The sequence below is a fragment of the Odontomachus brunneus genome, unplaced genomic scaffold, assembly GCF_010583005.1.
Source record: "Odontomachus brunneus isolate Ranch 3 - 2012 unplaced genomic scaffold, Obru_v1 Obru_scaffold_100, whole genome shotgun sequence".
NCBI lineage: Eukaryota > Metazoa > Arthropoda > Insecta > Hymenoptera > Formicidae > Odontomachus > Odontomachus brunneus.
Genome location: NW_022639550.1, coordinates 142235 through 155680, shown reverse-complemented (window position 1 = coordinate 155680; position 13446 = coordinate 142235). Strand labels below are relative to the sequence as shown.

Sequence of the window (13446 nt, the reverse complement as noted above, 5' to 3'; positions counted from 1 at the left end):
ACGACTTGCACGAATTACAAATGTTACTTGCACAGTCGATACTCCGTACGACATCTCAGATTCTTATCTTTCACACTTTTTTATTTTCAGATGCTTTACGTCGCGCAACACTGGAGCAATCTAAACTGGAAAAATTATGTTTGAAATGTTTGAAATTTCCTAAGAATGCAATGGAGGACCATCCATTTTTTGAAGGATCTCTATGCAAAGAATGTTCGGTAAATAAAAGAAAAAGAAAGAGACGACAAATTCTTTATTTATTCTCGAGACTGATCACAAAGAGAAAACAAACTATTGATGTAGAGCACAACAAAACATATATAGTATTTTTCTGCGATGATTACAGCTAAATGTTTCGCAAATTGTTTTGTTTCAGAACCTTTTTAAACCTTGTATGTTCGTGTTCGGGAACGACGATAAGTGTGTAAGTATCTAACAATTCAAGTGACACTCGTGAATCATAACGGTGTCTACATTTTGACGAATTTCTACATTTCTGATTTAAGTTTTATTGTACAGTCTGCGCCGCGACCGGGACTGTGGTTATCTGCGACCGAGAGGATTGTCCACGGTTAGTAATTCGTTTATGATGCCTAACGACGAATCCATCTTGTCTCCTTCAACTATGTAATCGTGCGATTCGTTTTTCAGAGTCTATTGCACTGCCTGCCTGAAGTATCTCTTGTGTCCGAAAGTGTACGACGAGATGTTGTTGGAGGATCCATGGGAATGCTTTCTGTGCAGAGACAAGTCTACATTGCCTGTAGGACTGTTGCGTCCGCGACCTGATTGGAAAGAGAGGTTCTTAGGGATGTTCCGTACGACTTCTGATATTGTACCTAATAAAATAGATATTGTAAATAATGATGAGAAGAAAGGCATACGTGTGCTGTCACTTTTCGATGGCTTGAGCACTGGTAAGCATTTACCTATATCCAATGTACATTGTTATAGTATCATTATTACGCGATAAGCGCAGTAACACACTTACAAAACATATTCTTAAAGATACATGTATTTATGCGTGTACAAAAATATATTTGGAAAATATTACAGTCCTGCATCTATATGTGATAATATTTGACAGGTCTGGTAGTGCTCCTGAAACTGGGGATCACTGTGGACGTTTATTACGCGAGCGAAATCGATCAGGACGCTCTAACGATCAGTTCCGCCCACTTCGGTGATCGTATTACTTACTTAGGCGACGTGCGAGGCGTGACGAAAGAGAAGGTCAAAGAGATCATGCCGATCGACCTGTTGATCGGCGGTTCGCCGTGCAACGACCTCAGTTTAGTCAATCCGGCGCGACTGGGTCTCCACAGTAAGTGTCGATGATCAACTTGTGAAAAAAACCGTAAAAAAAATACCTGAACGGAATAATTTTCCTCTTCTCTCGTGATCTCGCAGATCCCAAAGGGACGGGCATACTATTTTTCGAGTATATCCGGATCTTGAAGCAATTAAAAAAGAGCAACAAGGGTCGCCATCTATTCTGGCTGTACGAGAACGTCGCCTCCATGCCGAGCGAGTACAGATTAGAAATGAACAAGTGAGCCGTCGCGCCTCCTACTTAATCACGATTATCATTGGCATGACCTGTCGTGATCACGCGAAATTAACTTGTTGCATTGATTTCAGACACTTGGGGCAGGAGCCAATGGTGGTGGACTCGGCCGATTTCTCGCCCCAGCACAGGCTGAGACTCTACTGGCACAATCTCCCCGACGACCCGTACTTCCCCCAGTTTCAGAAACAGCAGGATGTCCAGGATATACTCACACCAAACTGCAACCGTTACGCTCTAGTGAAGAAGATTCGCACGGTCACGACTAGAACAAATTCTTTGAGACAAGGTATGTTTCCTTTTTTTGTCTTTCCTTTCTTCGATCGAGCCGAAAGATTTCATCGGGGAAAGGACTCCACGAACGTTTTCATCTCCGTTTCAGGCAAAGCGGAACTGAAACCGATCATGATGAAAGGCACCAGCGACACGCTATGGATTACTGAACTCGAGGAGATCTTTGGTTTTCCTCGGCACTACACGGACGTAAAGAACTTATCAGCCACAAGTCGACAGAGATTGATCGGCAAATCTTGGAGTGTGCAAACACTCACCGCTATATTGCGGCCCCTATGTTCCTTCTTTAAGTGCAATGAAGACGAAAACGGCCAATCCAGCTCGCAATGAGAGAATCATAGAATGTGATATTCCCTATCCTGTTGCGACGTAGTACAATTTTTTAATAATTTGTAAACTTACAATTCAATTTTGGAACAAATAATTTTGTTTTGTACCATTCTTAAGAAAAACTTATGTGACTACACAAAGAATCGCCTTTTATTTCTCAAATAGTATTTCAATATTTGGCGATTCTTCCTTGGTCTGCGCATAATTATGCGTAAAAATATCTATACTTTTGTATAATTAACAAATTTGTATAATTAATTTTGTACGCGATCAAATCGTAAATCGTTTGGTTGTACATTGTTGAGCTGCGTGGTGCACTCATACTAGCGAGGAGACGCACAATCTATTGCAATTCTTCCGATTTTTCGCGAAATAAAACAATTCAGCTATGATATAAATTCCACGAGCTAGAAATACAATGCTCAAGTGTCACAGAGTGTCGCTGAGTATAAGTGCACCGAATATCAATACAACCAATCATACACCAGATGTTATATATGTCTTAACATTTATTTATTTACTATAATCTTTACTATAATATATCAGTATGATTTATTATGATTATAATCATTATGCATAGTTTATTAAAAAATAAAAATAATGTCGAGTTCTCTTTTTATAATTGTTTTATAATCGTTTTCTATAATTTTGAAACCAAGTTTTATCTATATATATATATATATATATATACGAGGTTGAAAACGACAAAAATGAAATAATTATGATGTTACGACATATATGACATCTGTGATAAATATCGTTAAGTATGACCATTCTTAGGCCATATTCTGGACACATAGTCAAATATATGCTTCCTCATTCTGTAGTTAACATGTATTTAAACATGTTGCATAGTCAAATATATTCTTCCTCATTCTGTAGTTGACATGTATGTATGACACTCATAAAAATAAAATTAAACTTACAATTAAACTTAAATAATAAACTTAAAGCTTCCACGCAAGAAAATGTCTATCGCTTTAAATTGCGTCAATTGCTGACATTGAATTGAAGTCTGTATATAACAGCAGACTTAGAATGTCTAAGTATAAGAATGTCTATCGCTTTAAATTGCGTCAATTGCTGACATTGAATTGAAATCTGTACGTAATAGCAGATTCAACGTACAAAGAAAATCGCAACATAATAAAAGCATAATTATGTGTCATCCAACGCTTTATTATGAAGTAGTATGAAGTATATATGAAATATTCTTTTATAATAAAAATATTAAAACAGAGAAACATTTAATTTGATAAGTTAATATCTCGTCAAATTTTTATTCTTCTATATAATATATTGTTTATTCATTTATTTACTATAATAATGAAATAAAAAAAAAAACAATGTAGAAGTTTCGATAAAATATTAACTCATGCATCAAATTAAATATATTTCTTTTCTAATTATTTAATTACAAAATATTTAACAATTTCATACATAAGAGAGAGGGGGAGGAAGAGAGAATGTGTCTGATTACATAAAATCACGCTTTTGCGTGTTGATCCAAGTTCACTATTAAGTACAGACCTCAATTTACAGTCAGTACTCGACGTAACTTGAAGCGTTACGGACGCTTCTTGTATTCTTGTGCGGAGATTCTTAGAAAAAAAGGCAAATAAAACTTATAAAATGTGGCTCATTCGCTATACATCCAGAATAAGGTCTCATGTCTTATGAACTACTCGATGACTACACACGCAAAAAACTCACTGTCGCCCCGTCTCCGAGTTATCTCAGCGTTATTTAACCATCGGTACGTTTCACGGTATCTTCATACAATTTCGTGTTCTGCGATGACTTATGGTTGTCCGTTTTCGATTTCTTCCCACGTCGCATGCGGAAGTAGCCCTTGCGAGGTTTACGGCTCGTCGGCAGCGTTGCGTCCGCGCCGACGTACAGCGCGCCCTCAATCACTTGCAATAGCGACGGCGGAATGGAAATGCAGCCCGCTAGACAGTTGACATGCTGCATCATCGATATGGGCAGCGGGGTATTGATGAATATTTGTTTCTGTTCCATATCGACGCCTCGTATTATTCCTGTATGTACACGCGAATATCAAGCATTGTAGGAACATTCTTTTTTTTTATATGTATAAAATACATTCTAAGAGATACAAAAGAATTGCATGCACATTGAATGCCAAGCGCGTCCTTCAGATTCCCTTCCCGAAAGTCGAGATAACATCACACGTGGCTTTATTAAGTAACAGCACACAAGTCAAGTAGATTTTGAAAGCGAACAGTCGCGCTTAACGCCCGAAATCGCGTCCGGAGTTCTCATATCGTGAATATGCGAAGGTATTCGCGCTTACCGAATCCGTAGCAGGTACATAAGGACGTTTTGTGCGTGAGCACTCGAACATCGTAGCTGTCGTCAGACTCCTGCGAAGGCTCCTCCGTCAAATCTACACCGCACAACGCTACTATATTACCGTTTATGACATTCAAGACGTGCGAGGGTGGTACGCCGACCGATCGTTGAGGAATGATGCACAGGGAAGAGAGGGGTGCCCTGCAAAAGATTACGTGAGTACATATGCGCGTGTGTGTATGTACATATACACATATATAAAAGAATGTTATTATTCCCCTAATTATTTCATATTAAGGCTCCTGGGGAGTCGCATCATCCATCTCTTTTTAATGACGTCAGAAGCGAGAAAATGCATGCTAAAAATTCCTGCAAAATACGTCGAGATAAACAGATATATCCACAAAACGACATTTGCGATCGATTAAGTACATCTCTAAAATACTCCGTACACTTTCCTTTTGTTCTAAAAATCAATAGATAATCGGAAAATTAATATGACAAGATAATGAGGAAATTAGGTTAGAAAAGACGATTGCACGTCACATTTATTTTATAATTATCTGTTGATTGTTAGAACAAAAGGAAAGTGTACGGAGTATTTTAGAGATGTACTTAATCGATCGCAAATGTCGTTTTGTGGATATATCTGTTTATCTCGACGTATTTTGCAGGAATTTTTAGCATGCGTTTTCTCGCTTCTGACGTCATTAAAAAGAGATGGATGATGCGACTCCCCAGGAGCCTTAATATGAAATTGGTAAAAAAAGTTTGATTCGATCTTCAAGACGTTAATGGACAGTAAACCCTTTGCAATAAACATACGAACACTTTATCAACGCCGAAGCGTTGATGAAGAATCGTAGACTCGCTTGATTAACGAGTCATTTATTACCACTAAACGCGATCAGACTTCACTCAAAGATTAAATCGAACATTTCCACTGACTTGATTATGGAATACTGACATGTACGGCACCACCTCGTTGATCTTGAGTGACTGATCTTCGTCGCATTGGCTGAAACAGCAAAGGGTGATAATTAAAAGTTGCGGTTTCTCGTCGTCGCGTTGTTTGTGAAGTCAAAAAGCTCACAAGGGATCATAGCTGTCGCGTGTGATATCGCTTAGATAAGAAATCATGACGAGCTCGCGCTGTTGATACGGCTCCATGTTCCACTTTTTTGGTACTCGTGCTTCTTTACTTTCCGCATTGGAATGCATCACAAACAGCTCATGATCGCACGGCTTGTACCAATCGGCCAACGGTATATTATGTAACGTCCACTTGCGGTCCTGTCGAAACCGTAACGTATTAAGGCTTCTGATTCTACTGCCGCAGAACCCTGGATTGATGATGTCAGAAATGAGGAAACACAGAAACGAAAAAAACGTTGGAATGTCTGGTGAAATATAAACTAACTAGAATTCTGTGGAAGTTAACAAGAATCTGGTTAGAACTTGTAACTGTTCAAATTGAAATTTTGCTTTTTGTTTAGATTGAAAGTTTTTGGTTTCGGCAAGAATTTTTATCATACGTTTTCTCGTCTCTGACATCATTGAATTAGGATTCTATTATCGAGAGAGTCACGGGAACAGGCGTATATACCTGTTTGTTCACAGTGTCTGCGTTCAGCCAATTTCTGTAATTGTTCCTATTCTTCGCCGACAAGATTTGTAGGATAACAGACGGCCTGATAAGCTTCACTGTGGAGATCAGGAGATACCAACCGACATATTGTGTAAATCCCATCGTGTTCACAACGATCGGCAAACGCGATAGCTCCGAGCAACTCTTCAATTTAGTAATCAGCATCTTTATAGCTTCCAAATAGCGTGTGGCGCATTGCATAACGTCGATCTCGCCGATGAAAAGTTGGTAAACTGGTGTTTGCAGGTGCGTGAAGTTCGGCCCTAGCAGCGGCTGCTCGATCAAGCTGTAAGAGACGCAGCTGTACGGCGTGCACTCCGACTGACCGGGATCCACGTCTATCAAGACTACTTTCTCGCAGGTATGTAGCAACTTATTAATCAAGAAACGCACGCTGGTGGATTTGCCGACGTCCTTACCGCCGGCAATCAGTGCGCACGACCACTTGTTCGCGCGCCAGCGCGTCAACATCCCGTTGGCGATGTCGCTGATACGCGAGTCAATGAACAGCCCTCTGCGTCTCAAGTCATGGTACTTTACCTGCAGCTGTGCCTGTAGCACCATCTCAGCTCGACGATAATCCGTCCAAGGGTAGTAGCTGGAGTTCTTCACGTCTGGAAATAGTCTTAATGGATAATAGGTCTTCAGGAAGTGAGTGAGATTGTTCTCAATATTCCGCAACACCAGTACGGCCATTCCCGGCTTGACTTTGTCAATATTCTCGAACAACGTGGTCTCCGAGTCCCGAGTGATGCCGTCCGCGTTAAACTTCGTCCATATCTGGTCGATAGTATCATCAGGGACTTCTCCGCAGGTATTTATGATAACGTTGCTGTATCCTCTCGGTGAATACACCTCCACGGGATCCTTGGACGCGTTCAGTATAGCACCATAAACCTCCACGGCGCCGTACAGCACTTTCACCGACAGTTTGCCGGTGAAACCAAACGCGCTGTCCTTCTCCATGATAACGATCACAATGTTCCTGATGCTGTATAGCTGTGGCTGTTTGACCTTGTGCGCCCTGACATTTTTGGGATCCTGAAGACTGGCCTCTTTTAAACCACTGTTGCTGATAGCTTCACTGTCTTCGGCCTCGCTGTTGGGATCATTCTCGTGGCAAAGCTCCCCGGTATCTTCGAGCTGAAGACTTTTGTACGCTACTGCATCGTTGTTGCTATTTGTGGATCTATCAGAACTCTCGACAGATTCCCTACGCGCAACGTTAACACCGCCGACTTTATTAACAGCGACATTTCCTAGTTCATTATTACTGATAGCTCCGTTATCTTCAGTCTCGTTAGTCTCATTCGCATCCCACGGCATAGGCAATGCCGACTCCTTGTGTTCGGCTAACGAACGGGCGTTGTCGGGATTCACGCATTCGGAATCTATGATGCGTGCATTGTTCTCTTTAGACCATGTTTCTCGCGCGAAGACATTCCTATCATATGTATCAATCTCAGACTGTGCCTTGGATCGCTGTTCAAATATCTTTGGCACACTCAACGCAGTGCAGTCATCCAATGGCATTTTGACCACAATCGGTGAATCTAAATTTCTTTGTTCCGTAGAAGAGACCTGTGCCAAATCGTCATCTTTTCTCCCTTTCAACTCTTCATTTGAGAAATCTATTTTCCAGTTATCATTTCCTTTCTCCTTTATCTGTTGCTCAGAGTCATCCCAATTTGTGATATCATCTGTAAAACCTGATAACAAACAACAATTTTAATAACAAATAGAAAAATATTACTTAGCTGTAAAAAGATATAGATAGGATATTCTTACATGGGATGGGATATTCTAGTCTGAAGATTTAAAGTGCACATTGTGAAAAAGAATCTATAAAATGATGTAAGAAAATAGAGGAACTCTAATTTATTACATTTGTTAGCAGCCCCTTGGTTGCATTGTTTCTTTCTGCACTTAGGACTCAATTGTCTGCTTGTCTTCTCTGTAAAAGGACGAATAGTCTCATCTGGAGGAATATTCTTTCCTAAAGGAATACTCTGTGCAGTTGTGTTCTCATCATCAACAATGTTTAGCATAGCAATTTGAGAAGTAAACATCTTTTTATACTTGCGACCAATGTGCCTTTTTAGTTTATGTACTGATAATCTGTTGAAATATTAAACAAAACAACAATAAATAATAAGCAACAATATTTTAAAAAATTATTACATATATATATTGTGTCAACAAACCATATCCAAATATTAATTCAAATAAATGTCCATAGTTTTAACTTACTTACATTTTAAGTCTCCCTTTTAATTTAATTCCCCTTGCTTTTAATCCTTTGGTATGTTTAAATATCCTCATTAAGTCAATATCTACTTGTGCTTAAAAATTTATACGTGTACCAAGATTTCATAACCTTACAAAGATATTTTCACCAGAAAGATTTCTAAAGAATTATATAGATACCCTCACACAGAGTTGTTTCAATAGTTACATATTATCTTAATAAATATATATCCGATACAGAAATTGTGTTTTGTTGCCGACAAAAAGATTCTAACTCTAAAAAATTGATACTGAAAAGAAAAATATGGAAAACTATGGTAAGTTTATTTCCGCTTAGAAACGTTTGAAGCGTCAAGTGGATCGTGTTCACAATCTTCGCTCACTTTCTTTTTGGGTGCAATCCATTATACACTGCAAACGCTTTGAAGCGTTTAAAAAGAAGCCATGATTGGTCTATACTGCACTTCAAAGCATTTTTAGCGTCTAGTGAATCGCGTGAATCTAGTGAATAGTCTCACTCACTGTTGAGCCGTATTACTTCAATAATAAAGTATGTCCGACCTACCGTTGAGTAGTATTACGATTTGGATTCTACAAAATTCTTGAAAAAACGGTGGCGGCTTGTAGCCTCGAACCTTGAAACTGCTCTTGCAAGAATAACGGGTTTAAATCAAGTGTGCGTAGTTTATAAGACTCGTTATTTTTGTAAATTAGTTCCAAAGTTTCCGCTACAAGCCGCCATTTTCTTCGCTAAACAATTAAGCCGGGATTCGAACCGAGATATTTTAAGCCTCCGCTAAATTATTAAGCCGAGATTCGAATCGACGTGTTGGGAGCCTCCGTTATTGTACTATATGTATTGGCTGCGTTCAGCAGAGAAAGCTGCTTTGCAACTGTTGTAAAATTCGTGAATCTAATTGGAGCATGCTCTTAATTTTGGTTGAATCCAAGAGCATATACCAATCAGATTCACGAATTTTGCAACAGTTGCAAAGCAGCTTTCTCTGCTGAACGCAGCCATTGAAATCATGATACAATTTCAACAAATAATACATAAGGGGAGGTTCTCATCGGAGTCGACCAAAAAATCGATTTTTTTTTTTTGCATTTTTTTGTAACTAATCATATGTAGAATATATTCCCAAAGCGGTTTGTACGAAAATTAATTTTTTTTTAAGTTATAGCGAAAAAGTGGAACCACCTTTTTACGCGAAAATGGAGTTCACGCGCTACCGCGTGTTTTCCGTAATATTTTTGAATTTCCCTCCTTTACGACCATAGCATGGGTGATCATAGTAAGTATAGTTACCTTGAGTACCACCAGATGTCGAAATATATGCTATGATTTTATAGTTGTGCTTCTATATATACTAATATCAACGGTTACAGCGTGTAGCGTTAGTTGACAACGTGCTCCGATTACAAGTAGTTTTATTACGTTTTTTGTGTGTAAACATGCCGAATGTAAATAAAAAAGGTTGTAGAGGAGGTAATCCATCAAGAAACCGGAAAAGAAAGTTTGAAGGTAATCAGTTCACTGCAGAGTGTGAAACGGAGTTTGTTAGCACGTCGGCGAAGAAATTGAACGATGCAAATTACGACGAAGTTATCATTGACATGAAGGCCAACTACGTTATTTTGCACTTTTTAAATGTTTTCTCATTTATAAGCACATTCGTGAAGTGTACAAATTGTGGCAGTGATATAAAATTTTTAAAAACTAACGGTGCTGGTGTTGCTTTTAAGTTAGTTGCCCAGTGCTCTTGCTCAAATCGTTCGTGCGATTCCAGTCAAACTATAAACCGTTTTTCTGAAATTAACCGTCGCCTAATATTTGCCGTACGAATGCTAGGAGGAGGCCTTCAAAGTCTGAAAATGTTCTGTGGGATTTTAGATATAACGTTTTCGTTTAGTAATAATATTTACTATACTTTCCTCGACAATTTGCACGCGGCATCGAAAACTCTTTTCGAAAACTTCCAAAAGAAAGCTGTTAAAGAAGAGATTAGTGAAAATACAGCAGCTGAAAAAGAGCCTTTGAATTTAACTGTTTCAGGAGACGGTTCGTGGAAGAAAAGAGGTTTTTCATCACTGTTTGGTCTTGCTACATTGATAGGAAAGTACACAAATAAAGTTTTAGATGTTATTGTTAAATCCTCTTTTTATCAAAGTTGTGCCAATTGGAAATCAAAAAAAGGTACGATTGAATATAATTTGTGGAAGGAAAGTCACGAAGAAGTGTGTTCTGCTAATTACCAAGGAAGTTCTGGCAAAAGGGAGGTTGATGCAATGAAGGAAATGTTTGCCCGCTCAAAAGAGTTGCTTGGCGTGCAATATGAATTTTATATTGGCGATGGCGATACGAAAACATTCAAGGCTCTTCAAGATTTGAATCCTTACGATGACATTACGGTGAAAAAAAAGAATGTGTTGGACACGTGCAAAAGAAAATGGGAACTCGGCTTCGTGGTGTGAAGAAGATCACAAAGGGCCTTTGCGGGAAAGGTGCCGGAAAATTAACCGACAAAGTTATTGCAGATTTGACTATTTATTACGGTTTGGCAATTAGGAGACATCCCAATTCTGCAAAGAATGCTGAAGAATGCTGTGTGGGCCGTATATTATCATAACGTTTCAAGTGATGAAAATCCGCAGCACATGTACTGCCCTGAAGGCAAAGATAGTTGGTACAAGTGGCGTGTCGCCGAGGCCTACGGCACTTTGAAATCATTCAGACACAAGCCTCCTTTAATAGACAAAGTGATGCTATTAAACCCGTTTTTGAAGCTTTATCTTCAGACGATTTAATGGAACGGTGTACCGGCGGTAACACACAAAATTCAAATGAGTCCGTCAACGCCTGCGTGTGGAAACTAGCACCCAAACATTTGCACAGTGCTGCCAAGACCATTGAAATTGCCACTTACATTGGAGTGTCTCTTTTTAATGAAGAGTACGTAATCATTTTAAAAATAATGGAATTATTGGGAATCGCCATTGGTCTTCAAGCTCGGAACTTTGTCCAGATAACTGATGACAAGCGGATTGCAGCAGCTGAAAAAAGTATGTCAGACGGCGCAAGAGCAGCTGCATCAGCGAAAAAATCCGAAAAAACTTTCCAAATGGAGCAGTATGAAGTCGAGGAAGGATTGTTGTACGGGCCTGGAATTGCTGATTAGCCAAAAGGTACATTTTTTACATTTAATCAAAAAATTCGTGTACTGAAACTTTAGACGCGTTTTTCTCGAAACCATGTTTTTCAAACTGGGCGGTAGGATATCTCAAAAAGTACTGAACATATCATAATGTTTTTTTTTATTTCAAAGTAAATTAAATTTATTGGAGGATAAACCTAAAAAATGATGATATTTGTTATTATTTTTTTATTTACATCACTTTGAAGGGCGTAAAAAAACGCGAAAATACGACACTAAAATTTTCATGTCCGCCATTTTTCCAATTTTTTATTTTTTGTTGGTTTTATTGGTTCAACCTCCAACAAATGTAATATATTTCATAAAAATTTTTGGATTTCTGATTTCAGATAACCAGTGCTACAGTGCCGCCCACTTGGATACTTTTTTTTGAGGTGGCCATATATCAGTATAAATAAACAATTATTATTATATTTTTTACGAAAAAAAATTTTTTTACATACTTTAAGACCTACTAAATGAGTATAAAAAAATTGACTTCTTTATTTACATCCTTCCATGAAAAAAAAATTCGAGAAAATCGTACGATTTTTGGGTCGCTAGATGAGAACCTCCCCATAAGCACACATACGTTTTAAATGCGCGCACTTTTACATAGTATGTGATGTCGTTATATTTCATCGCTATGACAGGTTTCATAATTTTAACGATTAATATCTCGCTTTGCGGGACAGAACAACGATTTTAACTTTCATATTTAGTTTCTATACGTGAAAATATACAGTATGAGTTGAGTTTCAGCCAAATCGGAGATGAAGACTCTAAGCTATATAATTACAACGGTAGAATACTAGCTTGATAAAAACTTTTTTCATAAATTAGGAACAAATTCCAGAAACTATCTTTGATAAACAGACAAGAGAAAGAAAGTAGGCTTTCGAAAATTGCCTTAAAATTAAGTAATTTCCGAACACAGTCTTACACTATTACTATTACAAGAACTCTTATACAAACATTTTAAAACAACTCAGTACAAGATATCGGAAATTAAAGTTGTTACCATGCATTAATATCTTTTAAAATTATAAATTCCTATATATTTTTATACTCGAAAATTCTAAAATATGGAATCATACTTCAATCTATGGGTGCCCATATTAAAAGCTAAACCAACATTTTATGGAATCAGATAAAAGGTATACTTATTTTAAATAATAATCAACTCATAAGCATATATAAGCATATTATATTACTCATTTAGTACTTAATCTTCGACATATATAATGCACAATATTCTTGATTTACAGTCTTGACTCCTCGTGTTATAAATAAATTTCAATCATCTAATCCGCTCTCAGCGGGTGAGCAAGTACATATTTACATACCGTATCTCTTTTAAATTTAGTTCATGTAAAAAGAGAATGATTATATACATGTACACAAACGTAAGGTTCGATTAAACGAGGAAATCGAAAGTTGCCATTACAAATGAGACTCTGCGTACGAAATCGAATATAAATAACATATTGACTATCTTAATGCAATACTATGACAATTTGACACAAACATTTCGACATCATTATCTCTTAGATTATACTTAGAGATACATTCAAACTGGGATATTTAAGACCTGAGTTAGTCCTCGCGTTATGTGTAGCGTAAATACGTAAGCGTAAATATAATAGCTATTATTGATATTATCGTGATAGTTCTCGGCGCGATAAGCATCCGTATTATCATACGAAGTATAGTGACATTTTCAGTACTGTCCTCGGCCTCTGCCTCTATTATAGCCGCCACGCTGATAGTTTGAGCCAGAATTGTTAGCATTCCAGCCGCCTTGAACTCTGCCGCCTCCTCCTCCTCCTCCTCCTCCTCCTCCTCCTCCT

General features: G+C 38.1%; 4 protein-coding genes across 17 annotated transcripts in view; 2 read left to right on the top strand and 2 right to left on the bottom strand.

The window, feature by feature from the left end:
- LOC116848778 overlaps positions 1-4318 on the top strand; it is a 172969-nt gene extending 168651 nt beyond the window's left edge. For 10 of the 11 annotated variants that reach the window (XM_032825236.1, XM_032825243.1, XM_032825241.1 and 7 more), the window contains 7 exons: positions 91-218; positions 377-424; positions 507-571; positions 652-917; positions 1088-1324; positions 1411-1552; positions 1642-4318. In XM_032825236.1, coding sequence (XP_032681127.1) covers positions 91-218; positions 377-424; positions 507-571; positions 652-917; positions 1088-1324; positions 1411-1552; positions 1642-2191 — 1436 coding nt within the window. In that variant the 3' untranslated portion in view covers positions 2192-4318. The remainder of the gene's footprint in view (positions 1-90; positions 219-376; positions 425-506; positions 572-651; positions 918-1087; positions 1325-1410; positions 1553-1641) is intronic. The other variant, XM_032825235.1, reaches the window with a different exon arrangement.
- On the bottom strand, positions 236-8820 carry LOC116848783 (polynucleotide 5'-hydroxyl-kinase NOL9). 2 transcript variants are annotated; one of them, XM_032825255.1, is made up of 8 exons: positions 8410-8820; positions 8041-8273; positions 6114-7864; positions 5601-5800; positions 5475-5525; positions 4509-4708; positions 3905-4233; positions 236-785 (listed from the first exon to the last, which is right to left on the bottom strand). In XM_032825255.1, exons 1-7 carry the CDS (start codon positions 8475-8477, stop codon positions 3938-3940), a joined length of 2799 nt encoding a protein of 932 aa, XP_032681146.1. In that variant the 5' UTR covers positions 8478-8820; the 3' UTR covers positions 236-785; positions 3905-3937. The 2 variants fall into 2 exon arrangements, with proteins under 2 accessions (XP_032681146.1, XP_032681147.1); XM_032825256.1 differs by lacking the exon at positions 8410-8820 and having other exon boundaries at positions 236-4233; positions 7944-8093.
- Positions 8821-9785: 965 nt separating this feature from the next.
- Positions 9786-12072, top strand: LOC116848822. 3 transcript variants are annotated; one of them, XM_032825332.1, is made up of 3 exons: positions 9786-9927; positions 10459-11588; positions 11947-12072. In XM_032825332.1, exons 1-2 carry the CDS (start codon positions 9858-9860, stop codon positions 10875-10877), a joined length of 489 nt encoding a protein of 162 aa, XP_032681223.1. In that variant the 5' UTR covers positions 9786-9857; the 3' UTR covers positions 10878-11588; positions 11947-12072. The 3 variants fall into 3 exon arrangements, with proteins under 3 accessions (XP_032681223.1, XP_032681222.1, XP_032681221.1); XM_032825331.1 differs by having other exon boundaries at positions 9786-11355; positions 11429-11588; XM_032825330.1 differs by having other exon boundaries at positions 9786-11588.
- Positions 12073-12080: 8 nt separating this feature from the next.
- The window catches only part of LOC116848825 (protein FAM98B), a 6444-nt gene continuing 5078 nt past the window's right edge, over positions 12081-13446 (bottom strand). Inside the window, exon 6 of the mRNA XM_032825336.1 lies at positions 12081-13437. Coding sequence (XP_032681227.1) covers positions 13317-13437 — 121 coding nt within the window. The 3' untranslated portion in view covers positions 12081-13316. The remainder of the gene's footprint in view (positions 13438-13446) is intronic.